The sequence below is a fragment of the Gobio gobio genome, assembly GCF_949357685.1.
Source record: "Gobio gobio genome assembly, chromosome: 4".
NCBI classification, from domain to species: Eukaryota; Metazoa; Chordata; class Actinopteri; order Cypriniformes; family Gobionidae; genus Gobio; species Gobio gobio.
Genome location: NC_137100.1, coordinates 13,601,247 through 13,616,598, shown reverse-complemented (window position 1 = coordinate 13,616,598; position 15,352 = coordinate 13,601,247). Strand labels below are relative to the sequence as shown.

General features: G+C 35.9%; 1 protein-coding gene across 2 annotated transcripts; it reads left to right on the top strand.

Annotated features, from left to right (window-relative positions):
* Positions 1–226: 226 nt before the first annotated feature.
* ccdc15 (coiled-coil domain containing 15) lies at positions 227–12,474 on the top strand. 2 transcript variants are annotated; one of them, XM_079815825.1, is made up of 10 exons: positions 227–708; positions 1,859–2,008; positions 2,942–3,124; positions 3,761–3,877; positions 3,966–4,142; positions 4,655–4,759; positions 5,398–5,501; positions 8,241–8,435; positions 9,836–9,984; positions 12,165–12,474. In XM_079815825.1, exons 1-10 carry the CDS (start codon positions 511–513, stop codon positions 12,281–12,283), a joined length of 1,497 nt encoding a protein of 498 aa, XP_079671951.1. In that variant the 5' UTR covers positions 227–510; the 3' UTR covers positions 12,284–12,474. The 2 variants fall into 2 exon arrangements, with proteins under 2 accessions (XP_079671951.1, XP_079671952.1); XM_079815826.1 differs by having other exon boundaries at positions 237–708; positions 2,942–3,118.
* The last annotated feature ends 2,878 nt before the right edge of the window (positions 12,475–15,352 follow it).

Here is a 15,352-nt window from a genome sequence, read left to right as displayed (position 1 = left end):
TGTGTAAACCCACGGAATTTATGTTTATTTTAGTCGCTGAGAATTCGGTTAGGTCTGGGGGGGAGAAGTAGTACAATAGGTGTGGAACCAAAACAATCAGTTCGTCTTTTTCCTATCGAACGTACATTTAAGAGCACATCGGGCGTGAGCAAATCTCTACAGCTTTGAATGGCGTTACTTTCGACGAATAAAATCTTACTTATATAAAGCTGTGGCCAATAGAATCATAGATGGGCGGGTCTTAAAGCGGTTGTGATTCTGTTAGCGTCATTGACAACGGACCGGAGTTTTAATTCTGTCAGTTACAGAAGTTGAAATATTAACGCTATTTGCATGAGGAAAGTAACAACATTATGAATCGCTGTCTTTTAAAAAGACTCATGTAAAGAAGCTTTGTTTTCGCTCGAAGGATCAATGTTGTGCTTGCTAAAAAGGTCCGAACATCAGTGACTCCCGAAAAGCCACAAATGCTAGTTAAACCCATTCATATCTACCAGAATTTATACGAAAATGAATCAAGCAAGAACAGCTAAAGAAAGGGGGTGCTCTTCGATAACGCGAAAGACTGTATTAAAAGAAAATAAAAGGATAACCTCTGGAAACAGAAGAAAGCCCAAAGACGTGAGAGTGTTGGCAGAGAGGAACCCGGCTGTGGCGCCTGTGGGTGTTTGGGTGGAGAGCGGAGAGGACTGTCAGGAACATCCAGCGGTAAGAACTTGCACTGATATCATATGAATGAGAGATGTGGTTAAAACGAGATTCATTGACTGCCACTTTGCACTAATACGGTACACGTTACATGTTGGTGTCGCGCATATTAAAGTCTGTCCAACATTCCTGACTTTACTGACCTGGAAAAAGTGTCAAGAAAACCTCCCACATTTCCCCCTTTATTTTATGGAGGAAATAAATAACAATTAGGCACAAACTAGCTGCCACTGAGTAACATCTAAATTATGGCTACAAAAACCCTGTTACTTGCCATGTTACCAGGGTTATTATACAATGATAATAATAATATAATATAACTAAAATATAAATAATATAAAATATTAAAAAAAAAACTTTAACCTTTTTTTCAGCTAGTTGCCTAGGCAGCATTTCGAATTTTCTTTCAGTTTAAGTTAAAGTGCTAAAATAACTAAAACTGAAATAAAAAATAAATAAAACTATATAGACATATTTTAAAAACTAATAAAAATGGTAAAAACAACAAAATTACTAAAAATAAAAAAGACAAATACACAACACAATTACTAAAACTTTACACCGAAAATGTAAAATTATAAACTATATATATATAACTTATATATATTTAAAAATAATTATATAATAATATATAAATGATACTAAAATAACACTGGCTGTATTATTTTATCATTCATATTTTAATCAATCATATTTTTAGACATATCCCAAATGTACATATATACATATTTTAATGAATATTTTAATTTTAACAAATGGCAAAAACATAACAAAATTTACTAAAACTTTAACTAAAATGAAAATATAAACCCAAGTTGCTAAAACAACACTGATTTTTATTATTGTTTTATTTCTAAATTGTGCTCATTTTTATTGTTTGATTAATTTACTTATAATGTGATTTTTTAAATTAATAATATATTATGTATGTATAATTAATATTATACATAAATACATATACATATATTAGCTGTTTTTAGACATAACAGGGTTGCAAACTTGCAAACACTAAATAAATGGGCTCATATTAAATGACCTCATAAGGTTAAAGAAAAGAAAAGAATACTCCAGGTCTTATTTCATACCCTATTTGTGGAAAGTGTCTACTAGCCAGGCATGTAACTCAAATCTAACCCTGTGTGTGGGGCAGGTCCAGGCTTTGCTTACGGAAGAGCTTCTGGAGGAGACCCGACGAGAGAAAGAGGAGAGTCTGCGCCGATTTCAGGATGCAGTTCGCAAACGTGTGTCGCAGCAGGCACTTCTGCGCAAACAACAGCAGCTACTGAAATCATATGAGACCGTAAGAAATGTCTGTTAATGAGCAACAGAGGATGGAACCCTTTTCCCTGAGTAGGACACAGTTTGTCCATTGACTATTTTATAATCAAGAACTATTAATTATGTTAAACTATAGCATAAACTTTACACTTTTGTTCAAAAGTTTTATGCTCTTATGCTCACTTAGGCTGCATTTATTTGATTAAACACACATTAAAAACGTTTTCTATTTTCTACTTTAAAATGTAATTTATTCCTGTGATGCAAAGCTGGATTTTCAGCATCATTACTCCAGTCTTCAGTGTCACATGATCCTGCAGAAATCATTCTAATCTGCTGATTTGATGCTTGTAGATGATTTGATGATATTTATCAATGTTGAAAATGTGTTGCTTAATATTTTTGTGGAAAACAGGAGACTTTTTTTAAAGAATTCAAAATCATTTTTGTGTAATTTAATGCATCTTTACTGAATAAAAGTAAAAGTAAAATTAATTTAGTATTTACTGTTATATTATTTATTAATATTCAAAATTTTTGTTTGATGACAGTTGATGTTTTGTTGTGCTTTTGTCATTTCTTTTTAAATATTTTTATTAGCTTTCATTTATACTTATTTCAGTTTTAGTTTGACTAAATTTAGTGATTCAATTTAAACTTTTTTGCCAAGACAATGCTTCTAATTTTTAAGTTTTGCTTCTAATATTAATATTTTATTTCTGCTTTACTTTTCTTTTTTGAAAACCATTTTTAATAATTTTAGTTTAGTTAACAATATCAACACTGATAAAAGTATTATAAAAAAATAAAAATAAAACCTTACTGGCCGCAAACGTTTGAACAACCATAAGCTTGTCTGACTAGCTGTGTGGAAAGTCATGACACCTTATTCTAACAAATGCTCAAATACTCAAAAAGTCATTTTTGTGAACACTGTTTTCTTTTCTTTTTTCAGGTTGAAAGTGAGGGCAAAGTATTGCAACAAAACAGCAAAGCAACCCATATCCTTACACCTCAAACCAATGTATTCCCTTCCTGGACACATGGGGAGCGAGTTATTTGCAGTCCCAGCTCTCGCTTTGTCAGTGCTCAGGGGACAGAGGCCATTTCTTCCAATCAGCACACGCATCATGTACGGGTATTTACAGGCAGGACATGATACACCAAGTACAACATGTTCCTGGATCAACATCTTTGTTGATCCTGGAGCAACATTCCAATTAACCAATTAGATTTTAGGGACAAGTTTACAGTTTATGTCAACTTGTCAAGTTTAGGCTTACAACCAGGGTTAAAGGATTAGTTCACTTCAAAATGAAAATTTCCTGATATTTTACTCACCCCCATCTCATCCAAGATGTCCATGTCTTTCGTTCTTCGTTCTTACAGTTTTTTGAGTCTTTGCTGCACAGGGCTAAAGCACGACATCCCGCCCTCCGCTTCCAACACACAGGTGTACCAACACACCTCCCAACGGATATTACTTAAAGGATTTTTTTATTTTTATTTAAGTGCTTCAACATCACCTATCTTTTCCCTCTGATTTTAGGGATAATTTATGGGTAGGGTTAGGTTTAGGGGTAGGGATATGGTTAGGACTACATTTTGGACTGGAATGTTGTTCCATGATCAACAAAATATGTTGCCCCAGGAACGCGTCTAACTCAGCAAAATCAGGTCGAGCATGAATCTTTTGCATCTATGTGGATCATTTTGCTTGCATCTTTTTGTCAGAATCTATATGTAAGAGAGTGTTTCTTGACACTTTTTCCAGGTCAGTAAAGTCAGGATGCAGGTGAGACACAGACTAGCTGCTCGTCAAACAGTGCAAGAGGGAGATGAACTATCTCAACTGCCTGGTGGGAGATGGAAAATATCCCCAGCTAGAAATGTGAGTCATGCATGATGAATTTGGGTCATTTCTGAGACCTGAATGTTCATTGTTGTTGTATTAATATCTTCACATTTGTTATATACAGAAACCTGAATCACATTCTTCAAGAGATCAGAAGGATTATACCGAAGTTTCAGATGATGGAGGAGAGGAAAACGAGCAGGATGTTGAAGCAGAAGATGAGATGCTGTTGGGGCAACATGATCAACCTCTTAATTTGCATCGCCACAGAATCAAGACTGTAACTTTTCAGAACGATATGGTGAGAAGAAGATCTTGTGTGGCCTTAAATTTAGTCTTAGATGGCAAACCTATGTTAATACAGTGTATAAAAAGGGCATACGTTTTTATCAGTCAGATGGAAAGCAAGGCTTTGCTTCTAAGGAATAACCAGTATTTTCCAAGTTTGTGAGGTTTGTGGCATAGGCTCTTTGGAAGACATGCCAAGTAAACAAGGTATCCATGAGAACAACATTATATCCCGTTTTGTTTGTGCACTTTGTCCATTATTTGTTGAATGGATACAAAATCTAAGTTTTTCGTTTGTTTTTTTTAGTTTAGTTTAGTTTAGTTTAATTTACACACACGCCTTCAATGTTATCTATATAAAGGGTTTTAGATGCCACAGACCTCCAAATATGATTACCCTCGTGCTCCATGTTAAATTAAGTGGACGCTTTAGGATAAATATATACTTTCTGAATCAGTGCTGTTCAAGATGTTTTACATTTTTAACACAATTCATACAACACATGCATTTTGGTGTCTCTGTAGGTCTATGAGCCAGATCCCACTGCTTCCTCTACAGACTTCACAACTGATTACAGAGCTTCCCAAGTGCTTTGGCCTCATGAAAATCAAAATGAGCTGAAGAGGCAGGTGAGGAATCACACTTTATTTTGAATAAAGTCTTCTCTTTAAGCTATTTTATTATATATTTTATATAGGGAAATCACATAATTCATATGTACACTACAGTTCAAAAGTTTGTGGTCAATAAGAAAAAAGTCTCTTATGCTGACCATTTACTGCAAAAAATAAATTACTGTTACTTATAAAATAACATTTAAATTAAATACAATTTAAATAACTGTTTTTTAATTTATTTATTTTAATATATTTTTAAATGTAATTTATTCCAGTGATGTCAAATCTAAATTTTCATCAGCCATTACTCCAATCTTCAGTGTTATGATCCTTTAGAAATCATTCTAATATGCTGATTTGCTGCTCATGAAACACTTGTGCTGCTTACTATTTGTTCATAAATAAAAAGTTGAAATTAAAAAGTGAATACAAAATTAAAAATTACAACATTTATATATTATGTTTAATATATTGAATAATTGTCTTTAATGTCACTTTTGATCAATTTAATGCATCTTTTCTGACTAAAAGTAATATTTCTTTTTAAAAAATACCAGCCTCTAATTTTTGAACTGTGTATTCGGTGTTTAGTCTCTACAAAAAAAGAAGAAACATTTTTTTTCTTGAAAGCTCTAACTGTATTGTTTCAGAGGCAGTCTCAGTTCCTCATGTATCGACGTCACTTCATGGACATCGAGCGAGAGCAAGTGAAGGAGCACCAAAGACACAGGAAACATCTGAAGAGAACTGCAAGGTCAAACCTCACTACATGTTCACAAGTATCTTTTCTACAACAGCATTAGATGTTCACAATTTGACTGCTACTAATAAGGATGTCCATTTTCATTCATTTCCGCATGATGGTTGCTCACTTCTCTTTTGGTTTATCTCCTGTAGTCAGGCTATGGGAAATAGTTTACGTGACTGAAGAGTTAGCTGTACTATAACAATAATACTGTACAAAAGATAAGACTATGAGCAGGCTTGCCAGTTCTTTGTGACAAAGACCAATATAAAAAAGATTTAATTTTCTAAAATTGGATTTTATGAAATTCATACTTTCATATTTGCTTATAGCAGATACATAATTTTAAAGTTCCTAACTATTATGAAGTTTCCTTTTGATTCTCAGAAAAACACACATACAGTGCATCCGTAAAGTATTCACAGCGTTTCATTTTTTCCACATTTTGTTATGTTACAGCCTTATTCCAAAATTGATTAAATTCATTATTTTCCTCAAAACTCTACAAACAATATTCCATAATGACATAATGCAATTTATTTTATTTTTTTTTATCTTTGAAAATGTATTAAAAATAAATAACAAAATAATTATCACATGTAAGTATTCACAGCCTTTGCTCAATACTTTGTTGAAGCACCTTTGGCACCAATTACCGGCTAAGGCACACCTATTTTTGGGCAGTTTCTCACATTCTTCTTTGCAGGACCTCTCAAGCTCTATCAGGTTGGATGGGGAGCATCGGTGCACAGCCATTTTCAGATCTCTCCAGAGATGTTCAATCGGGTTCAAGTCTGGGCTCTGGCTGGGCCACTCAAGGACATTCACAGAGTTGTCCCGTAGCCACTCCTTTGTTATCTTGGCTGTGTGCCCAGTCTGAGGTCCAGAGCGCTCTGGAGCAGGTTTTTATCAAGGATGTCTCTGCTGCATTCATCTTTCCCTCGATTCTGGAAGACCCCAGTTCTTGTTGCTGAAAAACATCCCCACAGCATGATGCTGCCACCACCATGCTTTACTGTAGGGATGGTATTGGCCAGGTGATGAGCGGTGCTTGGTTTCCTTCAGACATGACGCTTGCCATTCAGGCCAGAGAGTTCAATCTTTGTTTCATCAGACCAGAGAATTTTGTTTCTCATAGTCTGAGAGTCCTTCAGGTGCATTTTGGCAATCTCCAGGCGGACTGTCATGTGCCTTTTTTTACTGAGGAGTGGCTTCCATCTGGCCACTCTACCATGCACTCTTTTTTTTAATGGATGATGGAGGTCACTGTGCTCATTGGGACCTTCAATGCTGCAGAAATGTTTCTGCACCCTTCCCCAGATCTGTGCCTCGATACAATCCTGTCTCGAAGGTCTACAGACAATTCCTTGGACTTCATGGCTTGGTTTGTGCTCTGACATGCACTGTTAACTGTGGGACCTTACAGTATATAGACAGGTGTGTGCCTTTCCAAATCATGTCCAATCAGCTGAATTTACCACAGGTGGATTCCAATCAAGTTGTAGAAACATCTCAATGGAAACAGGATGCACCTGAGCTCAATTTTGAGTGTGCTGTGAATACTGATGTACATGTGATTTTTTTCATTTATTTATTATACTTCTTTCACATTTTCATTATGGGGTATTGTTTGTAGAATTTTGAGGGAAAACTTTGGAATAAGCCTGTAACATAACAAAATGTGGAAAATGTGAAGCGCTGTGAATACTTTACGGATGCACGGTATGGTCAAAATGTTGGTCTTCTATTGATGCTATTGTGGCAGGCGAGACGCAAGCATTTTTTGCTAGTTTCAGCCCAGCGCAGTTATTATTTTCATGTCATAAGCCACGTTGTTTAAATAACAAATGCACTCACGCCCATCTGTTCCCTCTTGGGCGTGCTGGTCTGAAAACAAGGTGTGTTCAGGCTCATTGTTGGTGCGTTGCTATTTTGAGAATGACTGAAAACGACTGCACCATCGACCAACAAAAACCTGGTCTAAAGTCAATAGCGCGGTATTTTTGTGTTATTTTAAAGGGCACGTTAGTAATATGCGCCTATAGGCAGGTGCACAACGTGCACAGACTCTGCTTACAACACACACAGGGATGAGCAGTAGCATATAAACATTTTTAAATATTAAAAATAAAAGGATTCCTCTCTGGAGAAGCATTCAGTCTTTCGGCTCGCAAATTCCACCATGTAAATAGCGAATCCGCCATGGTGCAAGCACAACTGGCTTTTAAAGGGAATGCGAGATGAGACTCTGATTGGTTTATTGCACGTTACACCCAAAACACACCCATGACTCATTAAGAGACTAGGTACACCTCTTTTGGACCATACGCCTGGCGCGTCGACCGTTTTGTCGGTCGTTAAACTAGCAAAAGTGGATTCGCTGTGCCATGCGCTTCAGACCATGTGCTCAGACCTTTAAAATAGGGCCCATAGAATTTAACTAAAGTAAATAGATTAAAAAAAATGTATATGTATGTGCACATATGAAAATAGTATGTTCAATTAATTACAAATATATTTTTTAATTTACTTTAAATTTTTATTACAATTAATAAAAAAAAGTTATGTTTCATTTGAGTTCATTTTAGTAACCAGTCCCTATGCTTAATTGCATGTCTTTGCACTTTTGAAGCAAGTAAACGCACATCATTTTCCTTTCATTAAGTTGTCCAAGAACACAAAAGACTTCGTTGTGCTTTTATATAATACTTTCTTTTATAAACCCAGAGAACTCTTTGCTGTGTGTAGGATTAAGAATGATAAAGAACAACTCAGAAAAACTGAAGAGAAGAAGATGGAAAGGCAGCGACAGCAGGAGGAAGAAAGAAAAGACATGGCTGAGAGGGAGTGTTTGATTTTGGAGCGATTGAGGCTTGATGAGGAGGAGGCAGCAGAGAAGGTAGAGAGACGAGAAAGAACAAAAAGGATCAAAGAAAGCAAACGGTACACACTGCCAATATATGCATGACTATGTCCATTATAACCATGAATACACTACTGTTCAGAAGGGGTCAGTAAGATTTTTTTTTATGTCTTTGAGAAAAAGAATATTGCATAAAACATTTGCGAATAAAGCGGTGTCTCCATCCCATGTGTTCAAGAGAACCAAATCATCACTTGCAGAAATTGCTGTAAAATATCTGTAATAAAAAAGGAAGTTGCTGCAATCAGGGAAGCCACTGTGGCTCTTTTTTCCTCCATCATAAATGACTTGCACCTCATAGCGTGCAGGTGAAACACAATAAATGCTTCTTGCGTTCGGATGCCTGATATCAAATAATTTTGATAATCAAACCGACATTTGAGATTCTGTCCAATGAAATTGTTCCACTGGTTAGTCCAGTTATCCAATTACATCCACTGTTGAGGCAAAGTCACAAGGTTTTTTTTGTGCATTGAGGAATTTATTCGGTAAATGTGTTTCCATCATAGTTTATGTGCATGTCTTCTTATTGAGTGCATATGTTTTTTATGCACATTTTTATAATGTTGGAAATATTGTTGAAAACGAAAGAAAAAAAAATCAGGATTCTTTGATGAATAGAAAGTTCAAAAGAATAGTTTTTATTTGGAATCTTTTGTAACATTATAAATGTCTTTACTGTAACTTTTGATCAATTTAAAGGGATAGTTCACCCAAAAATGAAAATTACCCCATGATTTACTTACCCTCAAGCCATCCTAGGTGTATATGACATTCTTCTTTCAGAACAATACAGAGTTATAATGGCAGTGAATGGCAGCCCAAAATTTGAAGCCCAAAAAAATGCATCCATCCATTATAAAAGTACTCCACGCGGCTCCGGGGGGTTAATAAAGGCCTTCTGATGCAAAGTGGTGCGTTTTTGTAAGAAAAATACGGAAGGCGGTCTGGCAGAAGCTATATATTCTACTTTATAAAGTTTTAAATATGGATATTTTTCTTACACAAACCCATTGATTCAGAAGGCCTTTATTAACCCCCGGGGCGTTTGGATTAATTTTATAATGGATGGATGCACTTTCTTGGGAGAGCCAGGATATTTTTAATATAACTCCGATTGTATTCATCTGAAAGAAGAATGTCATATACACCTAGGATGACTTGAGGGTGAGTAAATCATTTTTGGGTGAACTATCCCTTTAATGCATCCTTGCTGAACTAAAGTACTTTCTTTAAATAAAATTTAAAAAAAAATCTTAGTGACCCAAAACATCATGAATGATATTCTTCACCATAAAAACCATAACCATAAACAAACTGTAAATGCACCATAACATCTATTGTTTTACATTCAATAAATCAGAATTGTGTTATAATAACATGTAAAGAGCGGTCATGGCATGTGATGATTCTATGACAGGTACGTTGAAGCAATGCAGGCTCTACTGAAAGACAAACTGGAAAAGGACAAAGTAGAGCTGCCTCCTCTGTGTTCCTGTGGAGACACTTTCTGGGACAGCCATCCTGATACCTGCGCCAACAACTGTATCTTCTACAACAATCCAAAAGGTAAACTGCTCAGTCTTTATTCATTTCATTTCATTTTTTAAGATTAGTTATAGAATATCATATGGCTCCTTAAATCACGTAATACTATGTATTGAGTTTTTGCTCTTACAAGCAACAAGTGACACAACATTTTGTTAGTTGCTTGATTCCTATTACTGTGGTGTTTTGTGGTATAGCCCCACCCACAGTGAAACATCATTGGTCCAAAATCCTGCTCCTCATAACTGTAGAATGAACTTCAGAAATGTTCTGATGGGTTGCAATTGTGTTGCTGAAAAGGAAACCATGTCACGTCGTGCCTGGTTAGGAAATTATTTTACTCACAGTACCGTGACTTGATGAACGATGCATGTGGCCTCTGTCACAACTGGCATAGATTGTTTTTCCACTTTCCATGACATGTCATAACTGTAGATAATTTTACCAGACAGTGTGAAGTTTAATCATGGATTTAGTTCATCATAGCAACAGCCTTATTTTATAACAAGACGAAAACAAGTTTTAAATACCCTTATGAAAAAGAAGTACACTTTGGCATACTTTTTAATTGAGTACTTGGAAAATGCAAGGAATGTATTCAGACACTTAACTAAATTCTATTTGCATTTAAAAGGTTAGTTCACCCAAAAATGAAAATACTGTCATTAATTACTCACCCTCATGCCGTTTCACACCTGTAAGACCTTCGTTCATCTTCGGAACACAAATTAAGATTTCTTTTTTTGTTGAAATCCGATGGCTCAGTGAGGCCTGCATAGCCAGCAATGACATTTCCTCTCTCAAGATCCATTAATGTACTAAAAACCTATTTAAATCAGTTCATGTGAGTACAGTGGTTCTATATTAATATTATAAAGCGATGAGAATATTTTTGGTGCGCCAAAAAAATTAAATAACTTATATAGTGATGGCCGATTTCAAAACACTGCTTCATGAAGCTTCGGAGCATATCGAATCATGATTTGGATCGTGTGTCAAACCGCCAAACTGCTGAAATCACGTGACTTTGGCGCTCCGAACCACTGATTCGATACGCTGATTCATAACACTCCGAAGCTTCATGAAGCAGTGTTTTGAAATCGGCCATCACTATATAAGTCGTTATTTCGTTTTTTTGGCGCTTCACTGAGCCAAAAAAACGATGCCATCGGATTTCAACAAAAATATCTTCATTTGTATTCCGAAGATGAACGGAGGTCTTAGGGGTGTGGAACGGCATGATGGTGAGTAATAAATTACATTATTTTCATTTTTGGGTGAACTAACCCTTTAAATGATAATGTATTATAGTTTAAATTAATATTTTTTGACCCACAAGTTACCTTAGACTTAAGTACATCTTTATACGTAATCTTATATAATTTTGATATATACGTTTTTTTATACGACGAACCTTTTGTCTTTGAAATATAGTTAAAGCGTACTGCCAAATATACTGACAAGCATTTATGGTAAACTTAGATATACTTTAATGATACTTGTATATCATGTATTTAAATATATTTGTAATTGAACATTTGTAATGATGAAGTTGCAATTTAGTACATATGAACTTGTTTATAGTATGATATTCAAAAAAACACACTATGGCCCAGTTTCTCAGACAGGGTTTAGACTAAACCAGGATTAGGCCTTAGTCAATTAGGACGTTTAAGTAGCTTTTATGAACATGCCCTAGAAAAAACATTACTGGTGGTGGGCATCTTGAGCCAAAACAATGGCACTGACATATTTTAAGAAATGTCTGTGCAAGTTGCTTTACAGCTCAAACATGCATTTTAGTCTGGGACTAGTTTAAGCCTTGTCTGTGAAACTAGTTTAAGCCTTTAGTCTGGGACTAGTTTAAGCCTTTAGTCTGGGACTAGTTTAAGCCATGTCTGTGAAACCAGGGGTACATGTCCTCTACATGTGCTTTAGTAAGTCATCACATCAAAATAAGTGTACTTCTTAAAAGCATGATCAAAAATTGTTAAAACATTATGATTTACTGTACTTTCATTTAATGTACTTTGAAGTAAAACGTTTAATTTGACATGTTTAAATAAACAATAAGCCTGGCATTGTATATTAAGAATATTGATGGCTCCTTAATGAATTGCTTTGTTCCTCATTTGTAAGTAGCTTCAGATAAAAGCGTCTACTAAATGCATAAATGTAATTAAATTTTTTTATTTTTTCAGCATATGCTCAGGCTCTGCAGTCTGTCTTGCTTAGCTGTGATCTGAAGGAAGGCGGCCATGGACAGTATACGTCCACCTGGAAGCCATCTTCTATGGATGTCCATTCTCAAAGGAAGTGATTGTATTCCATCTTAAGTCATTATTGAACGTGTTTTAAGATTGGACAGCCTAAAGTGTTATGTTGTATTAACTTAATGAATTCATGGTGTGATATTTTTTTTATTGTACTCATGGATGGTTTAAAATAAACTGACATACCTCAATGTAACATTTTTACTGTTTTCATAAACCTTAATGAACTGAGAAATTCAATTATGTGGTTGTTTATTGTGTCACAAGTTGGTTTTCTTAGAGCACCTAAATGCAGTGCTCGGGGGGGATCTGGGACCCCCATAAAAAATAGACTTCCCCTTTTTAGACTCATGCTTGTCTTTTTTCTTATCTGACTCATGCTGTTAGGATACAGTCAATTCCGTGAATTAATTATTTACAATCATTCATGTGACTGAAGTCTGTTTTTAGTTGTAGTTGTCATGTCTCTAAATGTAAATGGCTCTACATCTAAGACCGCACATTACTTCTTGCTTGGCGCTGCTCTGGTGAAGCTAATTTTAGCTGGGGAAAAAATGGAGACTAATAAACCTCCACTTGGAGTCGGGAAGAAAAAGCTTCTTAGGCTACTGACTTTTCTGAGGGGTAATTTTCTCTCATACAATTTTTCTACTATGTTTATACGCTCCATACCAGGGCTCTTGTAATCCTTACCTGCATAAATTGGAAACATGCATGCATTTTTCATTATTACTATTTTTAACATTTTATAATTATTGCAAAGTCATCGAAAAAGACTCATGGCATCAAAACTAATTATGTTGTGAACTTGTGATCAAAAAGGTCGAAAATAAGTAAAAAATTATTGTGCGTGATATTTTTAAGTAGGCCTATGTGAAACTAATTCGCAAAATCAACACCAGGTAGCGCAAAGGGAAGGTTAGCACCATTGAGCAGTAAGGCTGGAATTTGTGACATTTTCACTATTCTTTTTGTTTTTGAGACATTTCAATGTATTTTGAAGTCATGCTTTTTGTGGGTCTTCAAGTGCCTTATATCAAGTCAAGTCACTTATTTCTATACAATACAGATTGTGTCATAACAGCTTCACAGTGATAAACTGGAAAATACACTATATTTATTGCCAAGTATTGGGACACACCTCCAAATCATTGAATTCTGGTGTTCTAATCACTTCCATGGCCACAGGTGTATAAAATCAAGCACCTAGGCATGCAGACGCTTCTACAAACATTTGTGAAAGAATGGGTCGCTCTCAGGAGCTCAGTGAATTCAAGTGTGGTACCATTCGTGAAATTTCCTCGCTACTAAATATTCCATGGTCAACTGTTAGTGGTATTATAACAAAGTGGAAGCAATTGGGAACAACAGCCACATAAAATCATAGAGCGGGGTCAGCGCATGCTGAGGTGCACAGTGCGCAGAAGTTGCCAACTTTCAATAGCCAATAGCTACAGACCTCCATTCTTCGTGTGGCCTTCAGATTAGTTCAAGAAAAGTGCGTAGAGAGCTTCATGGAATGGGTTTCCTTGGCCAAGCAGCTGCATCCAAGCCTTACATCACCAAGTGATCGCAAAGCGTCGGATGCAGTGGTGTAAAGCACGCCACCACTGGACTCTAGAGCAGTGGAGACGTGTTCTCTGGAGTGATGAATCACGCTTCTCTGTCTGGCAATTAGAAGGACAAGTCAGGGTTTGGCTGTTGCCAGGAGAACGGTACTTGCCTGACTGCATTGTGCTATATGTAAAGTTTGGTGGAGGGGAGATTATGGTGTGGGGTTGTTTTTCAGGGGTTGGGCTTGGCCTGGCCTCAACCCGATAGAACATCTTTGGGATGAATTAGGCCGTGTGTCCACCAAAGCATTTTTTCACGCAGCTATAGCTGGCGTATTCAATTGTTTTCAATTTAGAACGGCATGAGCGTAACGAGGCGCTGAGCGGGTATTTCACGCTCAAGCGATGAGCTTTCAGCGTTTTTTACTAGTCGCAGAGAGTTGAAGAATGTTGAAGAACAACACCGACCAACTGCCACATTCTGCTTGTACTGTACAACGTCAACAGATGACAACAAGCAGTATAATAACGGAACAAAATACTTTAAAACAAGAGTCAGAGCAAATACTTTACATTGTATCAGCATTTTTATTATCTGTGGGCAAATTATCTGTGAAATGAGATACTAGTAACACTTCCGCGGATATTCCGTATCATAACAAGCAAAAGAGTCTCAATTGAAAAAAAACCGCTACGCTGCCAAAACGCTCTCAAGCGCCCACAGCTAGACATTTTCAGCAGAGCGCCTATAGCGTTTTCAGCTGGATAAAAACACTTTGGTGGACACGCTGCCTTAGAGCGGAGACTGCGAGCCAGGCCTTGTCGCCCCACATTAGTGCCTGACCACCTAAATCCGCTTCTAGAAGAATGATTAAAAAGAGGGATATATATATATATACATATATATTTTATATATCTTAATATATATTACCTCTTTTTAATCTTTTCAATATATGTATTCCTGTTCAACACAAAGCCAGTTCTTTTGTCATTTTAATTAATGGTATATAGTTATCAATAAATATATACAATTTTTATATTATAAATATATTTAATATTGCAAGATTAACCACAACCCCTCAACACTAAATGTATGTGACCTTAAGCTTATTCAGCCATTATGCAAACAAAATTCCTGATCATATGCTTTATATCTGGTTGAGAAGTCAGTAAATAGCAGTCACATTTTTTTCTGTCTGTGTCTATGGAAATAAGAAGTATTTATTCCCATTCCAGAAAGCAGCATCCTAATTTCTATTCCGGTTTCTATAGGTTTCTATAACTCATTTGTATTGTCAGTGCAACCTATGCTTAAAGGGATAGTTCACCCAAAATGTTTAATTATCCCATAATTTACTCACCCTCAAGCCATCCTAGGAGTATATGACATTCTTATTTCAGATGAATACAATAGGAGATATATTAAAAAATATCCTGGCTCTTCCAAGCATTATAATGGCAGTTTTTTTTACTCCTGCTAAAATCCCTGTAACTGACAGTGATGTATTGCTTTAACACTGGTTATGAACCAGTTTCCCAAACTGCAAACCCCTGGCGGTTCCT